Source organism: Microcaecilia unicolor, chromosome 2 (genome assembly GCF_901765095.1).
Source record: "Microcaecilia unicolor chromosome 2, aMicUni1.1, whole genome shotgun sequence".
NCBI lineage: Eukaryota > Metazoa > Chordata > Amphibia > Gymnophiona > Siphonopidae > Microcaecilia > Microcaecilia unicolor.
In genome coordinates this window covers 336321306-336336129 of record NC_044032.1, presented here as the reverse complement: position 1 = coordinate 336336129, position 14824 = coordinate 336321306, and the positions used below count along the sequence as shown (strand labels likewise).

Sequence of the window (14824 nt, the reverse complement as noted above, 5' to 3'; positions counted from 1 at the left end):
ACCACGGAAGCCTACGAAGATGATGTGGCGCCTCCTCCATACGTTCCCCTATACCCCGACCTCGCGGACTTGTTGGATGGCCCGGATGACGCTGAGGCCTCCGAGTCGGACACTGGAGACGCTATAATCCCGGACCCCACAACCAACAGGAAGAGTCACAGAGTAGTGAAAGCCGTTACCCGATACCCCCAGTCGAGCCCGAGAAGTACACTTCCGGCTTCCCGGAGGACAGAAGTGACTAACCTATACCCGGTCCGGCAGTCTACGACTTATACCCCTAACCCAGTGGCCGATGCCCAGCCCATTCAGTCGACCGTCTATAGCCACGTCCCCTTCTCCAGCGCTGACCTATATAACTGGAAGCTGCACGGACCATCTTATGATCAGAAACCCGAACAATTGATAGAACTGGTAGAAGGCATCATTTACAGTTATAATCCCACGTGGGCCGACCTCAGGCAGTTGAGCGCCCACATCCTGACCACTGAAGAACGCCGCCTCCTACAGCAAAATATGGAACAAGCGATCCGAGACGCCAACCCGGGAAATGCTAATGTACAGGCCATCCTAGATACAGAAGCCCCTACCGCGGTCCCTGCATGGGACTACCGGACCGAGGAAGGACAGGCCGTCATTCGCCGGTACCAACAGGCATACCTGGCGGCCCTTAAGAAGGGAAAACAGAAAATTACAAATATGGGAAAAATTCACAATATAGTTCAACAGAAGAATGAAAGTCCGGGGGACTTCCTCGAGCGCCTTATGGATGCATTTAGAAGACATAGTCCAATAAACCCCGAGGACCCCAAAAACGTCTCCACAGTGGTCATGAGTTTTGTTAGCCAGTCAGCACCCGACATACGGAGGAAACTCCAGAGAACCGAAGGATTTGAAGGGATGGGCATCAGCCAACTGAAGGCCATAGCTGATCGCGTGTTCGGATACCGCGACCAAGAAGAGAAGGCCGAAGCCCGGAAGGAGTCCACCAGGCGGATGCGCGAGAATGCGGATGTGTTGGCCACAGTGCTGGAAGAACGTTTAGGGTCCAGGCCACGGGGCAGAGGTAGAGGCCGAGGGGGGAGAGGAACACGGTCCCCCTTAAGACGCAACCAATGCGCAAACTGTCGGGAGGAAGGGCACTGGTGGGCGGACTGTCCGGAGAAACCGCGTGACCAGAAGAGAGGGGGGGAAGATACCGACCACCCAAGGGCCCCCAGACAGGGACAACGAGGACGGGGCCGTGGCCGGGAACGGACAGAACAGCAGGAATGGCAGATGGCTCTGGACGCCACCCGGGACCATACGGCATGAAGGGACCTGGAGGGTAGAGTCCCCACTGACCCTCTGGTGGAGATCCGCGTGGGGACGCAATTGATGAAGGCCCTCCTAGACACGGGGGCCCAACGTTCCGTCATCACCACAGCCATCGCCCCGGCCACAAAAGAAACCATACCAATTATCGGTGCTTCTGGAAAATCGCTCACAGCCCCCCTCCTCAGGGAACGCCAAGTCCAGATCGGTGGGACGATGGTGTCTCACCAGTTCATCCATATCCCCGAGTGCCCCGTCCCCCTGATTGGCCGCGACCTACTGTGCAAACTCCAAGCCACCCTGAAGTTTAAACCAACGGGCGAAGTGGAAGCCCATTTCGAAGACCAACCAGTGACGCTCCTCTGCCCGGTGCGGGAGGAATGGAGACTATATGCCCCCCTTATTGCAGGCCCTAACGACAGCCGCTATTACCAGGACACCCCTTTCGCACAACAGAGAAGGGACCTAATGGAAGAGGTGCCCAACGTATGGGCGGAGGTGAACCCTGGTGGACTAGCCGTCAACGCCATCCCCCTCTGGATCGAACTCAAACCAAATGCCCAAGTTGTCAACCAAGGGCAATATCACATCCCTTATGCAGCCCGGCATAGCATGCAAACACACCTACAGAAACTCCTTCAGCACGGGGTCCTGAGACCTGTCAGATCTGCTTGGAACACCCCATTATTGCCCGTGAAGAAGCCAGGAACGTCGGAGTATAGGCCCGTCCAAGACTTGAGAAAGGTCAACAACCAGGTAGCCGACATAGTTGCCCTCGTACCGAACCCTTATTCCATTCTCGCCCAAGTGCCAGCCCAGACCAAGTGGTACAGTGTCATTGATTTGAAGGACGCCTTTTTCTCCATCCCCCTTGCCGCCGACAGCCAGAAATTGTTTGCCTTCACGTGGGAAGACTTACAGACTGGTAATAAGCAGCAGTTTACCTGGACACGACTCCCCCAGGGATTCAAGAACTCCCCCACCCTCTTCGGCGACCAACTCGCTCAGGACCTGAAGACGTATCAGGACGAGTATGGGCCGGTCGTCCAATACGTGGATGACCTGTTGGTGGCCCGTGAAACGTACACGGACTGTGCAGAAGCTACCCTTTACCTCTTGAAAACCCTGGAAGCCCAGGGGTACCGGGCCAGTCGCAAGAAGGCACAGATATGCGAGATCGAAGTCGAGTATCTGGGGTTTCGCCTCCGAGAAGGAACCCGAAGGCTCGGTATCCCCCGAACCCAAGCTATCCGCAACCAACCCACTCCTGCAAATAAGAAGGAACTACGGGCACTCCTCGGAGCCGCTGGATATTGCCGCATTTGGATCATCAACTTTGCCATCCTGACCCACAGTTTGTATGCCAAACTGAAAGGACCTGAACTCGAGGGCCAAAATCTCCGGTGGGAGAAACACGAACTGAAAGCCCTTCAGGACCTTAAGGATGCCCTTGTGGCCCCACCAGCGCTCGGACTGCCAGACGTGACTAAGCCGTTCCACTTGTTCATCGACGAAAAGAAGGGATTGGCACTTGGAGTCCTCACCCAACTGGTCGGCACCTGGCAACGCCCTGTAGCATATCTCTCCAAGGGAATGGACAACGTGGCACGAGGATGGCCGGGCTGCCTCCGAAGCATTGCGGCGGCCTGTCTGTTGATACACGAGGCCAATAAACTCACGTTTGGCCAAACACTCTTTGTGACTACGCCCCACACCATCCGCGGCCTACTCGAGAGCCACGGACCCAGATGGATGACCAACTCCCGATTGGTCAAATACCAAGCCCTCCTGTGCGAAAATCCGGAGGTGCGGATCCTGGACACCGCTAACCTTAATCCCGCTACTCTCCTTCCGGCCCCTGAACCACCACTCCACGACTGTGAAGAGGTAATGGCCACTGTGCACTCGAGCAGACCTGACCTGAAGGACCAACCCTGGCAAGGGGGCATCACCCTTTTTACCGATGGAAGCAGCCAGGTGATAGAGGGAATTCGAAGAGCTGGCTATGCGGTGGTGTCTGAGGACCATGTGATCGAGGCTATGGCTCTGACACCCGGAACATCAGCCCAGAAAGCGGAGCTGATCGCCCTCACCAGAGCCCTCCTGTGGGCTGAAGGAAAAGTTGTCAACATTTACACCGACTCCAAATACGCTTTCCTCACCCTCCAGGTGCACGGAGCCTTGTACAAGGAGAGGGGATTTCTGACAGCTGAGGGGAAAGGACTTGCCAATGCCGCTGAGATCTGCCAGTTACTCGAGTCAGTATGGAAACCGAAGAAGGTGGCTGTGATGCACTGCAGGGCCCACACCGGAAGAACGGACCCTATTGCCCGGGGAAATCAGCGGGCAGACGACGCTGCAAAAAGAGCAAGTCAACTCCCTTACCTTTCTTGTTCCTCTGACCCTGTATTCATTGTTCACCTCCCCACCGAGATCCCTATCTATGCCCCGCAAGAAATGGAATGGGCCCGGCAAGAGGGCCTGGAGTCACGCAATGGCTGGTGGATGCTACAAGACGGACGCATATGGATACCCGAAGCCCTGGCGTGGACCGTGGCCAAGGAGGCCCACGAACGAACCCACCTAGGCAAGAACGCTCTGGGACGCCTGCTCGAGAAGACCTATTACATTAACAAATTATCTCTGTGGACCAAAAATGCTTCCAGTCAATGCTTAACCTGTGCTCGGAACAATCCAAGGACGGGACCCGGTCCGACGCCAAGCCATGTTCTCCGGGGCACTAGCCCATTCCACGTTTGCCAGATTGATTTCACGCATATGCCCCCAGCACGAGGATATAAAGCCATCCTCGTCGCTGTGTGTACCTACACTGGATGGATTGAAGCGCAGCCCACCAGAACGGAAATGGCGAAGGAAGTCACCTCCTTATTGATCCAGCACATTCTGCCGAGATACGGCCTCCCCAAGCAAATAAACTCCGACAACGGCCCTGCATTCGCCAGCGAAGTTACGCAACAGCTCAGTACGAGACTGGGCCTCGACTGGAAGTTGCATTGTGCCTGGAGGCCCCAGAGCAGCGGTATAGTGGAGAGAGCTAACCGTTCCCTGAAGAATCAGCTAGCCAAGCTGTGCCAAGAGGCAAAGGCCAAATGGCCCGACCTGCTCCCACTGGCCTTGCTACATATGAGGTGCACCCCCAAGGCCACAGGCCTTACTCCTTATGAGATGATGTATGCTAGACCACCACCACTACCCTCTTTTCCCGACTCCTTGCAGATACAGGACGAGAATTCCTTAGTGAGACAGATGAAAGCCTTACGCGAGGTAGTGCAGGACATCCAACAATACACTGAGAGTGTAGGTCCCTTAGTCCTTACCAGTCCTACACACCAGTTTAGGGTGGGGGATGAGGTTTGGGTAAAGGAGTGGGATGAATCGGACTGTCTGAAACCCAAATGGAAAGGGCCCTCCCTTGTTCTCCTAACGACTCCAACCGCTGTTAAAATTGCAGGAAGCCCAGTGTGGATACATTGGACCCGACTGAAGCCTGCTGCCCCCACTAGCAGTACCCCGCAGCGTTGGACTGCACATCCACATCCTGACGCTCCACTACGGCTGACCCTCAGAAAAACGTGAACCGATAGATTCATGCCTGCCCAGCAACAGGAACTCAGCTTTTGGACCCACTGCGTCTTTGGCTCTTTGTTTATTGCAGCCTTCATCCTGGGCCTTATCATCTTCTTGTTGCAAAAGCTCGGATACCTCCCACCACATATATAATGCTGAGCCTGCTACTCCTCCTTTGCTCAGTCCCGAGCCATTACCCTCTGAGCCAGAACTGCACTGAATGTTTGCGCCTGGTGCGCCATCGTATAGAAGGAGGGTACCACCTAGTCACCACCCTCATCCACCAGTCGCAGCCCCCGGACAGCGGTTGTCGGCTCCTTCCGACTTGTGCCGTCATCACCCCGGCTGGCCTCCAACAGTTCCACAGGTGCCTTCAAGGCAACCTCACCGTCTGCCATAGCCCTACCAAGCCAAGATACTACAATATCACCCTCAGTGTAGGACTCCCTGCGTATGTGGCCGGGTCCCCGGGGGTTGAAGGGGATGGCATTCTGTACTACGTTAATTCCACTCGCATCCTTGCTGGCGGTACCCAAACTGTGGCTACACTCACCTTCGACGTTTGCGCCGCCATGGACAAACACCCTTGGTCCCGTAAGTGTGGAAGCCAAAGTTGGCGTGAGGCATATGTGAACGACCACAAGTATGTCTGCCCTTTCAGTCCAGACATGAGATGCTGCTCCCCTTGGGCTTGGCTCCCGTGTGCCGGCGACACTCGAGCCTCGGGCTGGGAACGAGTATGCGCTTACACGGGAGGAGGATATACCGGATGCACCGGCCTGGGCGAATTTCGTCGAGGTTCTGGTAACTATGTGTCCCTAGACTGGCCCATCCGAGGCCACGACATGCCATGGAGAGGAACGTGGGGCCTTGGCATTGACGGAGGAGGAATGGATCCGCTGACGTATATTACCATATATCAAAGCCTCGAAACAAAGCCTCCCACGCACTACCAGACTACTGTCGTTGGGTACCAAGAGGTATTCGATGAAATCGCTCGCGCTGAAGAAGCCGCGACTAAGTTCCCCATCTCCCCAGAAGCGCGGAATATGTTCCTTAACCTGGCCGAAAACATTGCCTTCTCCCTGGGGATTACCAACTGTTTCGTCTGTGGAGGCACCGATATGGGTGAGCAATGGCCTTGGGAAGCGAGGGAGATCCGACAACAGACATGGGATGCGCTCAACACCACAAACATTACCTTTCCCCAGCGCCCGAAGCCGTACGAGTGGGCCCTGAGAACCAATATCATAGGTACCCTCTGCGCTAGTCGAGCGCCATCGAAGCATTATTCTGTACCCGTGGGGGATTCCGCTTGCACGGGGGTCCTTCAGTTTAACGGCAGTCGACATACCTGGTGGCAGACGGACCGCCTGCCTGCCCCGGAGCCCATCTGGACTGAACCCACCTTGAATGTAACGTGGACGCGCGGGGGAAATGCCTCCCTTAAGTGGGTAGCCCCGGAGGGCTACTACTATATTTGCGGGCGCAGGGCTTATGAACAGCTCCCGGCCCGCTGGTACGGTACCTGTTTCTTGGGCACCGTCCGACCTAGTTTCTTCCTTCTGCCCCTGCGAGTCGGCGAGACATTGGGCATCCCCCTTTACATGGAAACGGGGCCTAATAACATTGGCAGACGTAAACGGTCCCTCCCAAGTACCAAACCCAAAGTCCAGATAGGAGACTGGAAGGACAACGAGTGGCCGCCAGAACGTATCATTCATTACTATGGACCGGCCACATGGGCTGAAGATGGTACATATGGGTACCGTACTCCTATCTACATGCTGAATCGCATCATCCGCTTGCAGGCGGTGCTTGAGATCCTTACCAATGATTCGGCCTTTGCCCTCAATATTTTAGCCCGACAGAACACTAAGCTTATTACCGCAGTTTACCAAAATCGCTTGGCTCTTGACTACCTCTTGGCCCAGGAAGGCGGGGTGTGTGGCAAGTTTAACCTCAGTAATTGCTGCTTACAGATTGATGACCAAAGCCAAGTCATCAGCGAGATAACTGACCGGATGGTCAAATTGGCCCACGTCCCCGTCCAAACCTGGAACAGCGCTTGGGATTGGACCTCCTCCCTAACTAGCTGGTTGCCGACCTCCGGGAGCCTAAAGGGTCTCCTCGTCATGGGGGGCCTGTTTTTGCTGTCCTGCCTATTAATACCCTTGTCTCTCCCCTTTGTTTTCAGGTGTCTCCGCTCCACCATGGAAAGCATCGCTGACCGCCGTGCTGCTGCCCAACTTATGGCTCTCCAGATGTACTCCCCCATTCCCCAGTCTGATGAAGCTGACGATGAAGCACCTTGTGGCTGACGTGCATCTTTCACCTCCTGAGTCACTTAATGGGCCAGTACCCTTGTGTCAGCATAAGACCGGATACAAAGGGGGGGGGATTCCACTAGGGGCCCTCCGTCTCAACCCCGGCGAAGCAACCAACGGCTGCGCAAGGGCTTAGGGCTCGCTTGTTGCCTCCCTCGCTAACTATCCTTGTCCTTTCTTTCCTTTTTCAGGGTTCATGGAGGTGATACTCTCCACCAGATGGATGTTCAAGTATCAAAAGGGGGGAATGAAGGGGTGGAACGCTGGATACTACTCGAATACTATGAATACTACTGACCACCAGAACAACCTCATGTTTTGTGCCTACTGATGGACTTATACTTATGGACTCTACCTCTGCTTTTGGCCTTTTAGCCATACTTTATTAATGCACTGGACCTTTTGTGCCTTACATATAATGAGCCTAGACTAAGACCAAAACCTGTGCAGTTTAGACTTTTACTAGTAGTATGTATTTGTTAACCAGCAGCTAGATAACAAATTGTAGTAGTCAGCAATTTAGGGTTGTATGGAAGGCAGCTGGCTCTGCCAGCCCAGTCTCGTGATCCATGCATAGAGGCTGTATTGTGTAGATGTGCTGGAACACTGCAATAAGTTACATTTCTTGCAAAGTAACAATTTCTATGAAAGCTATGAAACTGACGTATCTTTTCTCTGTGAGAACTACAGAACTACTAATGTATTGCGCATGTGCCTGTACTGCGCATGTGTGTGTGTGACGTATGATGCGTTTTATGCGCATGACTAGTAATCTGTATAAGAACGAGTGTCAGATGACGCTCGACACACAGTATTCTGAGATTGTACTCGGTGCTGTGTGAATTGCTGGCAATAAAAGTTGTTTTGTTTTGGAACCAATTTGTCTTTCGCCTCCTGATTTTCGGACCCGTTACATTATGTTCTTATGTTCCTTGTGATCCTGGGCAAGTCACTTAACCCTCCATTACCCCAGATACTTAAATTGTGAGCCCTCTAGGAACAAAGAAATTACCTGCATATAATGTGTACAGCACTGCATATGTCTAGTATGTACTGGCTGCGTTTGATTGCTATTCTTTTTTTTTTAAATACTGCTTTTATTAACGAGAGTTACAGACAGAATTTCCAAACATCCACTTTTCTGCTCACCGTAACATTGCTATTATTGATCATACATCTATTACATTTCCAAGTACATGCCCAGTACATTACGTTACGTTACATATTGAACACACAATGTTTAACATCAACTGGGTAACCCCCAATGTTCTTGTGAACTCCTAACCTGCAAGGCATTAAGCACTGAACAAGGATGGGTGGCACTCTCCCACACTTCCGGTGGCGCGAAAACAAAGTGGCCCGAGTGCAGCTCATGAATCCATCTTAAGAGCGCCGCAACATTATAGAGCCTAAGGCAGTGGCGTACCAAGGGGGGGGGGGCGGGGGGGGGGCGGGGGGGCGGTCCACCCCGGGTGTCGGCGGATGGGGGGGTGCTCCGTCATCTCCTGCCACCACCCTGCGTTTTTTTTTAAAAATCCATTCAGCGAGCGACGCAGGCAGCGCCTCGTGTCTGCCCTGCAGTGTGCTGTCAAAAAAGAAAATCGCTTTGCCGGCGTCGGGCTATGTCCCGCCCTCGAGGAAATAGGAAGTTACCTTACCTCAAAAGTGGGCTATGAGAGAAGGCCCGACGCCGGCAAAGCGATTTTCTTTTTTGACAGCACACTGCAGGGCAGACACGAGGCGCTGCCTGCGTCGCTCGCTGAATGGATTAAAAAAAAAAAAACGCAGGATGGTGGCAGGAGAAGAGGGCTCTGTCGCTCTCCACGGAGGAGGGGGGGGGGGGCTCAGATGGGAGAAGGAGGTGGGGAGCTCAGAGGGGAGAAGGGAATTGGGGAGGGGTGAGGGGAGCTCAGAGGGGTCCGCAGAAGGGAGAAGGGAACTGGGGAGGGGTGGGGGAGCTCAGAGGGGTTCGCAGAGGGGAGAAGGGAACTGAGGAAGGGTGGGGGAGCTCAGAGGGGGGTCTGCAGAAGGGAGAAGGGAACTGGGGAGGGGTGGGGGAGCTCAGAGGGGTCCGCAGAAGGGAGAAGGGAACTGGGGAGGGGTGGGGGAGCTCAGAGGGGTTCGCAGAGGGGACAAGGGAGCTCAGAGGGGTTCTCAGAGGGGAGAAGGGAACTGGGGAGGGGTGGGGGAGCTCAGAGGGGTTCTCAGAGGGGAGAAGGGAACTGGGGAGGGGTGGGGGTGCTCAGAGGGGAGAAGGGGTCTGAAGCTGGAACTGGGGTCCGACAAGGGGGCAGGAGGGAGAATGGGTCCATGCCTGGGGCAGGTGGGAGAATGGGTCTGGGGCTGAAAAGGGGGGTTGCAAAGCATGTGGTGGATGAAGGGGGCTGGAACTGGGGGCTGAAAAGGAGGGTATTTGGGATAAGGGGGCTAGTGCTAGAACTGTGGGCTGAAACGGGGCAGGGGCTGAAACTGTGGGCTTTAAAGGGGACAGGGAGAACTGGCTGGGGCTGAAGCTCAGGACTGGTGAGAGAAAAGGGCTGGGGTTGAAACTAGGGGCTGAAAAGGGGACAGGGAGAAGTGGCTGGGGGCTGAAGCTCAGGACTGATGGGAGAAAAGGGCTGGGGACTGGTGGAACTGGGGGCTGAAAAGGGGGGGCAGAGAGAGAGGGGACAACAGACCCTGGAAGGAAGTGGGGAGCATGAGGGAGGGCAGACCCTGGATGGATGGGAGAGGGAGGGCAGACGGATTGAAGGGGCAGAGAGAAAGGTCAGATGGTGGGTGGAAGGGGGAGAGAGAAAGAAGGCAGACTGGGGCAAATGGTAGATGGAAGGGACATTAGAGAGGGCAGACAGTGGATGGAAGGGACATTAGAGAGGGCAGACACTGGATGGCAGAGAGAGAGCAAAGACAGATCCTGGATGGAAGGAAGACAGTGAAAAGAAGATGAAAGCAGAAACCAGAGACAACAAACTGTAAATATATATTTTTATTATTTTGCTTTAGGATATAGTATTGTAGCTGTGTTGTTTATAAATAGAACATGTAAATAAGGTAATCTTTTTATTGGACTAATTTTAATACATTTTGACTTAACTTTCAGAGAACAAAACCCCCTTCCTCAGGTCAGGATAAGATACTGTAACAGCACTATACTGTACTGACCTGAGGAAGGAGATTTTGGCCTCTGGAAGCTAAATGTATTAGTCCAGTAAAATGGTATTATTTTATTTTCTGTATTTGTTTTATTTCTATTTGTTAATTTGTAAAGTGGTGATTGGTATTTGTTAGTTTTTTCAAATTTACATCTGCTGTCTTTATATTTTGCACAGTACTAGAGGACATTTTTTGTTTCTGTGGTGTTGCATTGTATACAGAGTCTGGCATCGGGGGTTCAGTTTAATTTTTGTCTAAATAGAAAGTTTATGATTACTTATCCTATAGTGGGTTAGGGTGTATCTGTGTTTGTGAAAAAGACATGGCTTTCAGTTGGCATTGACTGTGCAGGATCTACGATCTGTACTGTTCTGTCTGGTTTCGTTTTACAATAGGTGAATTGATGTTCTAGTGCTCACTGTAGTGTTTAAGATGCTTTCCTTTTCCTTGTGTGACTCGTAGAAATGACTGCTTATGGTATGGTAGAATTGCTCTATAGGTCCTGAGTGTTTTGTATTCCCGGTATGCCTAGTACTGGATTTGGAGGGGGGGGGGGGGGGGGGTGTTAAAAAATGACCGGCCCCGGGTGTCAACTACCCTAGGTACGCCACTGGCCTAAGGTCCGGTAAGTAGACTCCCCCTTCGCTGTGGGCCCTCGTTAATTTGTTATACCTTATCCTAGCTCTCTTACCTCCCCAGATGAAAGATAGTATTGCTCCCCTGTAAACCCCCTGATCCTTACTATGCACCCACAAGAGCATCATTTGCAAGGCATACAGGATTTTAGGGAAAAACACCATTTTAACAAGCGCAATTCTGCCCATTAGTGATACTGGCAAGTCCTTCCACTTCCCACATAAGCGTTTAATCACTTCCAGCTTGTCACTTGCATTCTTCTTGTACCTAATCTTAAAGTCTAGATGCAGGAACACTCCCAGGTATTTCATGGGACCCCGCGTCCAGGTCAAAGGGAAGTCTGGACAGCTCTTATTTGCACAATTGCTAGACAACGCCATTGCCTCTGATTTATCAAAGTTAATTCTTAGACCTGAGAAAGTTCCAAATTGTTGGATAAGATCGATCAAAATAGGGATCCCCTTGCTTGCCTCCCCCAGAAATATTAACATATCATCGGCGAAAAGGTTAATTTTGTATTCTTCTTTCCCCAGCTTGATTCCCTGCAGCTCCTGTGACTGCCTGATTTTACTTGCTACTGGTTCCAGAGCCAAGACAAAGAGCCTGCAAAAAGGTGGGATAATGTGGGGTACAAATGCAATAAATAAAATAAATAATGGGCACCCTTGTCGCATGCCCCTCTGCAACGCAAATGATGGGGATAGTTCATTATTAGTCCTTTCTATCAACATGTACCTACGGACTATTTTAGTCTCTCTTATCCTTCCCTATTTTCTTCTTCCCCATTCCTCCTATTCTAATTTTATTGTATTTGAATTTAATTTAATTGCATTGTAAGCCACTTTGAGCCTGCACAACTGTGGGAAAAACGTGGGGTATAAATGTACAATAAATAAATTATTGACCATGGTTTGCGCTGTGAGATTCTTGTATAAAGCCCTTATCCCCTGTAGGTACTCTCCATATATGCCAAATTGTGGCAGCACCCAAAAGAGGTAATTCCATAAGATTTTATCAAACGCTTTTTCCGCATCTAGGCTGGTGATGATGTTATCGCTCAATTGATTCCCCCTTGCCTGAATAGCGCTTAGGGCTCTAAGTATGTTAGTAGAGGCATACCTGCCCGGCACAAAGCCAGTTTGATCTGGATGCACCAAAGTTGGCAAAACCTTTCCCAGTCGGGCAGCCATAATGCTAGCTAATAGTTTTATATCCTGATTCAATAGGGATATGGGCCGATAGGATCCCAATAGCTCTTTATCGCGTCCCGGCTTAGGTAATATTATTATGGATGCGTGCGTCAAAGCTCCCATGGATTGCCCCTCTATGCACAGTGCATCACATAACTCACTGAAAGGCCCTGCTAACTGCCCTCCCAGAATCTTGTAAAATTCAGGCCCCAGCCCATCGGGCCCCGGGGCTTTTGCTAATTTAAGCTTCTTTATTGCTTCTTGGATTTCAGGTCCCTTAACTCCCATATTCAAGGTTGCTCTCTGTTCCTGCGTCAAAAACGGTAGCCCAAGACTCCGAAAAAATGTCTCCCTCTTGGTCCCATCGCAGCTCCCCTTATCATAAAGGGATTTGTAAAACTCTACAAACGCCCCTTGTATCTCCTCTGCCCTACTCACCACGTGCCCCGTTGGAGTTTTGATGCGGGTTACCAGGTGTTTTGCCGCTCTATTTCGCACCATGGCCGCCAGTAAACTGCCCGTTTTATTTCCCCACCTATGGAGCTTATATTTATATACCTGGATGTCCCTCGCCGCCCTTTTGTTCAAGATACTGTTAATATTACTTTTCAGCTCTCTAAAAGTTTTCTGGTGCTCTACTTCCCCTCGTGTCATCCTAGTCCGAGTGTCCTGTAGTAACCTCAGTTGCTCTAGCAGCTCCCCATCTCTCTTTTTCTGGGTTCTCGCCATGTATTCTATAATTTTTCCCCTCATTACTGCTTTTCCTGCTTCCCATAACATTATTGGATTGTCTACTGAGGATGCATTGTCTGTTAGGTAGTGCTTCCATTCTTGTTGAAGGAATTCCCTGAATTCCGCTTCCTGATATAAATTCATTCTCCAACTCGCTTTTCCCCTACCCCCACTGAAGTTACACTCTACCCATACCATACTGTGATCCGATACTACTTCCGCCTCGATTTCCGCTGCCCGGCTCACGGTGAAGAGGTTCTGTGATAGTAATATATAATCTAACCTTGCCCTGCATTTGTGTACGTGTGAGTAAAAAGTGTACTCTCTCTCATCCGGGTGAAGAGCCCTCCAGATATCCACAAATCCTAAATCTTGTTGTAGCGGGTCTATTCCCCTGTCCTCCTGCCCTTAGGTCTTGGTTTAGGTGGGCTGCAGTCAACTAGCGGGTCTGCTGTTATGTTAAAGTCTCCTCCTACAATCATTTTGTATTCTTTCAGTGGGGCCAGAGCTGCCAACAACTGCAAGTAAAATTTTTGTGAGTAAATATTCGGCGCATAGACCAAACTCAGCACTACCTTCTCCCCCTGGAGAATACCCACCCAGATCACAAATCTGCCCTCAGGGTCTTGAACCACCTTGTGACATGTACTGTCTAGTCCCTTCCTCATGAGAATCGCCACACCTCTTTGCCTGCTATTGAAGGAGGAAAAGACAAGTTCACCCACCCAGCCTTGTTTTAACTTAAGATGCTCTGGTGACGACAAATGTGTCTCTTGCATCAGTAACACATCCACCTTCAACTGCTTACTATATTACAAGATCTTTTTCGTTTTATAGGAGAATGTATTCCATCTACATTAAGAGAAGCTACACGCAGACTACCCATTTCCCCACACCACTGCCATGCTTATATGATATTGCAAAGTCATAGAAAACCACCAGGGCGACATCCCAGCTGTACCCCCCCGTAACGCTGACTCCTCATGGTTCCCCCATAGTCTTCGTCTGCAAACCCATGTATAGCAAAGCCTCTCAATCTGCAGCCTCAGGATCCTCTCGTACCACATATTCTTCTTCCCTCTCTCCCTCCTCGCTCTCCCCCGACCCTCCTCCCCTCCCCCCCTCTGCTTCCCTCTGCCCCCCTCCTTCTCTCCCGTCCCTCTCCCCCACCCCCAACCCTTCCCTCTTCCCTTCCCCCTCTTCCCCCAATTCGCACTTCCATCCACTCTTTCATTCTGCCCGTCACTCCCCCATGCACATCTCCATGGCTTCCAGACCCCTCCTACCCTCCCCCTGACCCAGTCATCTCTGATTGAGGCTCCTCCCCCCGTAACCACCCCCCAGATTGCTTGGCCACGCCTTCCCTCCCCCCAGCTTTCCCCTTATACAAAAAGAAGCTATAAGAATATAACTTATATTCAAACACAGGTTAACTTACATACAAATAACTCCCCCCTCCACCCAGAGAATTATGACTCCCATTTACCCCAACCATTTAACTGTAAAACATTAAACGCTGCATTCTTTGTTATTTTACCATGCTGCGCTCTCGCCCATACAAGTCCGTCTCTCGTTTAATCAGCCGGTCACCAACATATCCGTTCGAGTCGGGTTCTGTCATTCTTAATAGATCCCTGGTAAAATGGACAATGGCCTGCTCTGACCTTGTCTCGTGTCCTTTCAGCTCCCGTGGCTTGTGCTTCTGACCCTGTACAAAGCGTTGTCTCACCTGTTTTAAAAACAGCATGATTTTCCAGGTCTGCTGAGTGGCTCCTCTGATGCATTACCTATTTAAATCTGTACGGTATCCACTTGCTATTTGTCTCATACGTTATGCGCCCCTACAATATACATATCTCCATGACCATCCTCTCTTGACCTTGTCTT

General features: G+C 51.4%; 1 protein-coding gene across 1 annotated transcript; it reads left to right on the top strand.

Moving 5' to 3' along the window:
- The first annotated feature begins 1343 nt into the window (after nucleotides 1-1343).
- LOC115462050 lies at nucleotides 1344-12486 on the top strand. The gene is made up of 2 exons (XM_030192098.1): nucleotides 1344-2067; nucleotides 12478-12486. The coding sequence occupies exons 1-2, from the start codon at nucleotides 1375-1377 to the stop codon at nucleotides 12484-12486; spliced, it is 702 nt and encodes a 233-aa protein (XP_030047958.1). The 5' UTR covers nucleotides 1344-1374.
- The last annotated feature ends 2338 nt before the right edge of the window (nucleotides 12487-14824 follow it).